General features: G+C 42.8%; 1 protein-coding gene across 2 annotated transcripts; it reads right to left on the bottom strand.

Moving 5' to 3' along the window:
• Positions 1-1,430: 1,430 nt before the first annotated feature.
• Positions 1,431-6,332, bottom strand: LOC145857977 (uncharacterized). Of its 2 annotated transcripts, none has more exons than XM_082955577.1 (3): positions 6,035-6,332; positions 4,412-4,514; positions 1,431-2,147 (listed from the first exon to the last, which is right to left on the bottom strand). In XM_082955577.1, exons 1-3 carry the CDS (start codon positions 6,197-6,199, stop codon positions 2,023-2,025), a joined length of 393 nt encoding a protein of 130 aa, XP_082811703.1. In that variant the 5' UTR covers positions 6,200-6,332; the 3' UTR covers positions 1,431-2,022. The 2 variants fall into 2 exon arrangements, 1 of the variants encoding a protein (XP_082811703.1); XR_014378682.1 differs by lacking the exons at positions 1,431-2,147; positions 4,412-4,514 and adding exons at positions 4,814-5,312; positions 5,535-5,685.
• Between the last annotated feature and the right edge of the window lie 725 nt (positions 6,333-7,057).

The following is a 7,057-nucleotide window of genomic DNA, read 5'->3' on the forward strand; positions in this document are numbered from 1 at the left end:
AAGGCAAGGGCTGATTTCAAGGTTTTACTGCTAACCTACAAAGCATTACATGGGCTTGCTCCTACCTATCTTTCCGATTTGGTCCTGCCGTACATACCTACACGTACGCTACGGTCACAAGACGCAGGCCTCCTAATTGTCCCTAGAATTTCTAAGCAAACGGCTGGAGGTAGGGCTTTCTCCTATAGAGCTCCATTTTTATGGAATGGTCTGCCTACCAATGTGAGAGACGCAGACTCAGTCTCAACCTTTAAGTCTTTACTGAAGTCTTATCTCTTCAGTAGGTCCTATGATTAAGTATAGTCTGGCCCAGGAGTGTGAAGGTGAACGGAAAGGCTGGAGCAACGTACCGCCCTTGCTGTCTCTGCCTTGCCGGTTCCCCTCTTTCCACTGGGATTCTCTGCCTCTAACCCTTTTACAGGAGCTGAGTCACTGGCTTACTGGTGTTCTTCCATGCCGTCCATGGGAGGGGTGCGTCACTTGAGTGGGTTGAGTCACTGACGTGGTCTTCCTGTCTGGGTTGGCGCCCCCCCTTGGGTTGTGCCATGGCGGAGATTGTTGTGGGATATACTCGGCCTTGTCTTAGGACGGTAAGTTGGTGGTTGGAGACATCCCTCTAGTGGTGTGGGGGCTGTGCTTTGGCAAAGTGGGTGGGGTTATATCCTGCCTGTTTGGCCCTGTCCGGGGGTATCATCGGATGGGGCCACAGTGTCTTCTGATCCCTCCTGTCTCAGCCTCCAGTATTTATGCTGCAGTAGTTTATGTGTCGGGGGGCTAGGGTCAGTCTGTTACATCTGGAGTATTTCTCTTGTCTTATCCGGTGTCCTGTGTGAATTTAAATATGCTCTCTCTAATTCTCTCTTTCTCTCTTTCTGTCTTTCTCTCGGAGGACCTGAGCCCTAGGACCATGCCTCAGGACTACCTGGTATGATGACTCCTTGCTGTCCCCAGTCCACCTGGCCGTGCTGCTGCTCCAGTTTCAACTGTTCTGCCTGCGGCTATGGAACCCTGACCTGTTCACCGGACGTGCTTGTTGCACCCTCGACAACTACTATGATTATTATTATTTGACCATGCTGGTCATTTATGAACATTTTAACATTTTAACATCTTGACCATGTTCTGTTATAATATCCACTCTGCACAGCCAGAAGAGGACTGGCCACCCCTCATAGCCTGGTTCCTCTCTAGGTTTCTTCCTAGGTTTTTTGGCCTTTCTAGGGAGTTTTTCCTAGGGAGTTTTTCCTAGCCACCGTGCTTCTTTCACATGCTTTGCTTGCTGTTTGGGGTTTTAGGCTGGGTTTCTGTACAGCACTTTGAGATATCAGCTGATGTACGAAGGCCTATATAAATACATTTGATTTGATTTGAACAGCCATCACTAACATAGAGAGGCTGCTGCCTACATACAGACTCAAATCTCTGGCCACTTTAATACATGGATTTAATAAAGGTATCACTAGTCACTTTAAATAACACCACTTTAATACTGTTTACATATCCTACATTACTCATCTCATATGTATATACTGTATTCTACACCATCTACTGCATATTGCCTATGCCGCACGGCTATTGCTCATCCATTTATTTATATGTACATATTCTCATTCACCCCTTTACATTTGTGCATTTAAGGTAGTTGTTGTACATTTGTTTGATTACTTGTTAGATTTTACTGCATAGTCGGAACCAGAACCACAAGCATTTTGCTACACTCGTATTAACATCTGCTAACCATGTGTATGTTACCAATACGATTTTATTTGACTAACTACATACACATGCTTTCTCCTCTTCTCTTAATCTTCTCCTCCTTCACTTCTCCATCTTCTCCTTCTTCCACCCCCTCCTCCTCTTCTTCCTCCTCTTCTTCCTCCACTGCCTCTTCTTCTCCCCCCTCTGCCTCCTCTTTTACCTCCTCCTCTTCCTCCTCGTCTTTAACCTCCTCTTCTTCCTCCCCCTCTATATCTTATTTTGCTTTACATCGCCATCTTCATCCTCTCCTCCTCCTCTCCTCCCTCACTCCTCAGCTTGAGTTCCAGTCTTGGGCCAGGTCACCACCTGTTCCACTCTGTTCAGAGAGGCCATCTTGTCTGGGTGGCTGAAGCACACGATCAGGTCACACTGTCTCAGCTGGGTCCGCACTATGAGACACAACAGAAGAAGAAAATATATCCCTGTACAAAATCTAATCCAGTACGAAAGGAGAGCTGAATGATTTTCTTCTTATAGGTAACAAACAAGAAACCCCAATTGAAAATCAAGAGGGGAAATGTCTACCAGTTCATTATTTATAATAAGATAGATGTTAAAATAATGTTAATGTCTCAGATTAAGATGTCATATTATTGTTGTGTCCCAGGGACATACTCTATATTTATATAGTTGAAGTCAGAGGTTTACATGCACCTTAGCCAAATACATTTAAACTCAGTTTTTCACAATTCCTGACATTTACTCCTAGTAAAAATTCCCTGTCTTAGGTCAGTTAGGATCACCACTTTATTTTAAGAATGTGAAATGCCAGAATAATAGTAGATAGAATGATTTATTGCAGCTTTTATTTCTTTCATCACATTCCCAGTGGGTCAGAAGTTTACATACATTCAATTAGTATTTGGTAGGATTGCCTTTAAATTGTTTAACTTGGGTCAAATGTTTCGGGTAGCCTTCCACAAGCTACCCACACTAAGTTGGATGAATTTTGGCCCATTCCTCCTGACAGAGCTGGTGTAACTGAGTCAGGTTTTTAGGCCATCCTTGCTCACACACGCTTTTTCAGGTCTGCCCACAAATGTTCTATAGGGTTGAGGTCAGGGCTTTGTGATGACCACTCCAATACCTTGACTTTGTTGTCCTTAAGCCATTTTGCCACAACTTTGGAAGTATGCTTGGGGTTTGGTTCCATTTGGAAGACCCATTTCCGACCAAGCTTTAACTTCCTGACTGATGTCTTGAGATGTTGCTTCAATATATACAGATAATTTTAGTTTCTCATGATGCCATCTATTTTGTGAAGTGCACCAGTCCCTCCTGCAGCAAAGCACCCCCAGAACATGATGCTGCCACCCCTGTGCTTCATGGTTGGGATGGTGTACTTCGGCTTGCAAGCCTCCCCCTTTTCCTCCAAACATAACGATGGTCATTATGGCCAAACAGTTCGATTTTTGTTTCATCAGACCAGAGGACATTTCTCAAAAAAGTACAATCTTTGTCCCCATGTGCAGTTGCAAACCCTAGTCTGGCTTTTTTATGGCGGTTTTGGAGCAGTGGCTTCTCCTTGCTGAGTGGCCTTTCAGGTTATGTCGATATAGGACTCGTTTTACTTCGGATACAGATACTTTTGTACCTGTTTCCTCCAGCATCTTCACAAGGTCCTTTGCTGTTGTTCTGGGATTGATTTGCACTTTTCGCACCAAAGTACGTTCAACTCTAGGAGACAGAACGCGTCTCCTTCCTGAGTGGTATGATGGCTGCGTGGTCCCATGGTGTTTATACTTGCATACTATTGTTTGTACAGATGAACAACGTACCTTCAGGTGTTTGGAAATTGCTCCCAAGGATGAACCAGGCTTGTGGAGGTCTACAATTTTTTTTCTGAGGTCTTGGCTGATTTCTTTTGATTTTCCCATGATGTCAAGCAAAGAAGCACTGAGTTTGAAGGTAGGCCTTGAAATACATACACAGGTACACCTCCAGTTGACTCAAATAATGTAAATTAGCCTATCAGAAGCTTCTAAAGCCATGACATCATTTTCGGGAATGTTCCAATCTGTTTAAAGGCACTGTCAACCTAGTGTACAGTATGTCTAGTCAGACAACGCAGCATGATGGGAAGGATTACTACAGCCTGACTTGTGAGTCCCAAATGGCACCGATTCACTTTCAACTGCACTACTTCTGACCATGGTCCATATGTCAACAAGTTTTGAACTACTGTATGTAGGGAATAGGGTGCCATTTAGGACACAGCCTGACTGTTGTAGTGCTGAATGCTTATTTGCCCACTTACCATCTCCCTTGGCAGAGACAAGACACAGCTTCATATCTTCACATCAAATCATCTCATAATGAGTCTGCCTGTAATAGCCTACACACATCTCCCCATATCTAACACATCAACTGGAGGCCTATCCTATCCAAAGGCCATCAATAAACGACATGGCAAATTGTGAGACGTTGAACATCTGAACATCATGGCTGAATTGCACAGCGGTTCGTTGGCCGGCGGGTCGAAATCCTATTTGGATGCGTAGAAGAAAGATCACATTTCAGAAGGTACCACAACAGTTACATCACTCGATTTGCATAGTATCTACACATTACAATTCTGGGTGAGTCCCAAATGACACCCTATACCTATAGTGCACTACTGTTGACCAGAACCCAACAGACATACAGTACGTACATGCCAGTCTGTCCAGACACTCAGACATGGAGTCCAGCCCCTTCAGAATGTGGTCCAGATCAGTAGAGTCACCCTGTTCTGTGCTTCTCTCTATTCTCTCCATCTGAAACACCACAGACAGTCAACTAGATTGCATTCAGTCAGTACAGCTATGTCATGTCAACCTGCATGGCCACTGATTCAGATAGAAATCCTTACAGTAGTCTGGTATATTCATCTCTCACATTCATTGATGCAGGCCTACTACTCTGAACAATTCAAACTGTGAAGTAGAAAGTGTACAGTACCATGACTGCTGGGGGTATGACTGGGATATGACTATCAAGATATAGAATACCAACATGTGTATGCATATTCTACCAAACGCATTTGGCATCCCAATAAACAAGCCAATAGTCAGCATTCTCATTCAAACTGTTTAATAAAACATTTGACAAACAGGCAAACCACAAATTAATAACAATCACAACAACACTATAGTGCCTTGAACACCCTGTCCAGAGACATATCATACACATTCTATAACAGGTACTTAACACACAACCACAATCTGTTTACAACAGCACCATATAACAGCCTGCTGCTCAGCTTAGACAGCATACAGTGTGGGGCAGGAGACATCTCTATCACCTATCTCCAGTGGTTTCTGCTTCTGTCAGAGAGAGAGAGAGACTGCTGCTGCAGATATGAGACTCTAGTCTACTGTACATACAACTGCAACAACATTGTAGACAAGCATACAGAGCACGGGCTACTAGTTTTGGATTCAGGTCCATTTCAGAACAGCAGACATTCCTGGTGAAGTGGGGAGGAGGTGGTATCCATCCCCTGGTCTAGGTCACTCCTCCATCCACTTCCCCATCTCCTGGTCCTTTCCCAGTCCCTGTCTCCGGTTCGGCTCCTGTTCCCCAGGGAAGCCACAAAGGTAGGGTGTTAGGGTTAAAGTAAAGCCCGGTAAAAAAAATCAAAAAAATAGTTCAGCTACTAACGATTTTGCTTAATCGTTTCTGAAAAACCCAGCTACAGCTACCTACATCATCATACAGAACACTTAGACCTAAAAATATTCGAACACCGCCTACAACATTCAAATGGTAGAGATTACCATAATGAGACAACATACCTGATAGATGTTCTACGTCTTCAATCATTCTCTCTAACCCCTTGTTCAACTCCATTATCTCTTCTTGACTGTCCTTTTGATGGTCACCGGAGAATAGGCCATCTTTAAACGCGCAATATTTCTATGAAGAGTCTATTCCCAAATGAATAGCCTACCAAAACCAACCAGAACTTAAGCACACTGAACATGTTTCATGGACGTAGCATAATCATAATGGATAAACAGCTAAGTAGGTAAAATGCAAGGACGTGCTTAAGCTTAAGTTTCTAAACTTCAAAATGGTTTTGTTTTGATGACTTTGATTGACAGGTGTAGCTTAGCAGCTAGCTAAAATTAGTTCCGTTGGCTGGCCAGGCTAAGCGTCGCAAAAATGAAGCCAAAGAAAACAAATGGTAGTCAGTGAGCTTGTCATGCGTGGATACAGTAACCAACTTTAGAGTACTTCAATTAAATAGGCACCTTTTTATTTATAAATATTTACAAGTAAACTAAATACTTACGATAAGCTCTAACGTTATCCGATCGGATCTCCTCTTATATTCCTCTTGTATTAGTTGTTTGTTAGAGAAATTGCGCGTGGTGAGTCTCTGTATGCCCTCGCGCACTGCGAACCTGCTGCCTCGTGCCACGGGAAACGATGTAGCTTGTATGGAAGATGGAAACATTGTTGCACATTCACAAAACGCTTGCTTGAGATTTGATACATTGATGCATACGTCTTTGCAATTTAATATTTTCGTTCTTGTAGCACAGTGACGTAGCCAGTGGCGATTTTAGCTTGTAAATCTTGGTGGGGAAAAAAATAAAATAACAGTGGGATGCATGCCAGCAAAGCCACTACACAACACAACACTAAACAATACATTAATAGCACTATAACGGTGACAAACGGTGCCAACAAACTGTTAGGTCCTACGTAAAGCTGTACAAACAGCAGTCCCAACACCTTACCACTGCTACACCTGGCTATCAGTGGAGCCTTGTCTGGCAGTGAAACAGTTCATTCAGCCTCATTTTCTCACTTAAAAAAAAGCATACCTGATATGGCTGACTTGCTTAAACAAATGTAGTTTCTACTGACATTTGAGATGTACAAACTATGGCATAAGGGGACGACAAGCAGATAAGAAGCAATCCGTAATTTCGATGAAGTCATTAATAAGCTAGGACGGAGGTAGTCAATATAACTATTTGTTCAGCACTTTTGAAATGTACAGCAATTGAATTCAGAACATGGGCCGTTCTTACAGTGTTCTCCTTGTACACCAAGTCAGAACTGTAGGATAAATAAAGGGGGAATATAAGCAGACAATGAAAGCTCTTACAATATTTGATGATTACATTTCTCAAAAATAGGTTATAGGCTACATGTGAGAACTTTAGGTGAAATTAAGATGTGAAAATAGAAACAATTATTAGGGTGAGCCACATGGGCTACAAGCAGCTTACTACACAACATTCACTTAGTATTACTTTCTTAGCTACAGTATACATATCTCCTTGGCATATTACATCATTTATGC

Source organism: Salmo salar, chromosome 09 (assembly GCF_965601325.2).
Source record: "Salmo salar chromosome 09, fSalSal1, whole genome shotgun sequence".
Classification (NCBI taxonomy): Eukaryota; Metazoa; Chordata; class Actinopteri; order Salmoniformes; family Salmonidae; genus Salmo; species Salmo salar.

Bases quoted from the DNA above. Each gene is read 5' to 3' on its own strand.
- LOC145857977 (XM_082955577.1), bottom strand. From the start codon at position 6,199: ATGTTTCCATCTTCCATACAAGCTACATCGTTTCCCGTGGCACGAGGC. The intron at 4,515-6,034 runs GTAAGTATTTAG...GTGGTGTTTCAG, and splicing joins GGATAACGTTAGAGCTTATC to ATGGAGAGAATAGAGAGAAG. The intron at 2,148-4,411 runs GTACGTACTGTA...TGTGTCTCATAG, and splicing joins GTGTCTGGACAGACTGGCAT to TGCGGACCCAGCTGAGACAG.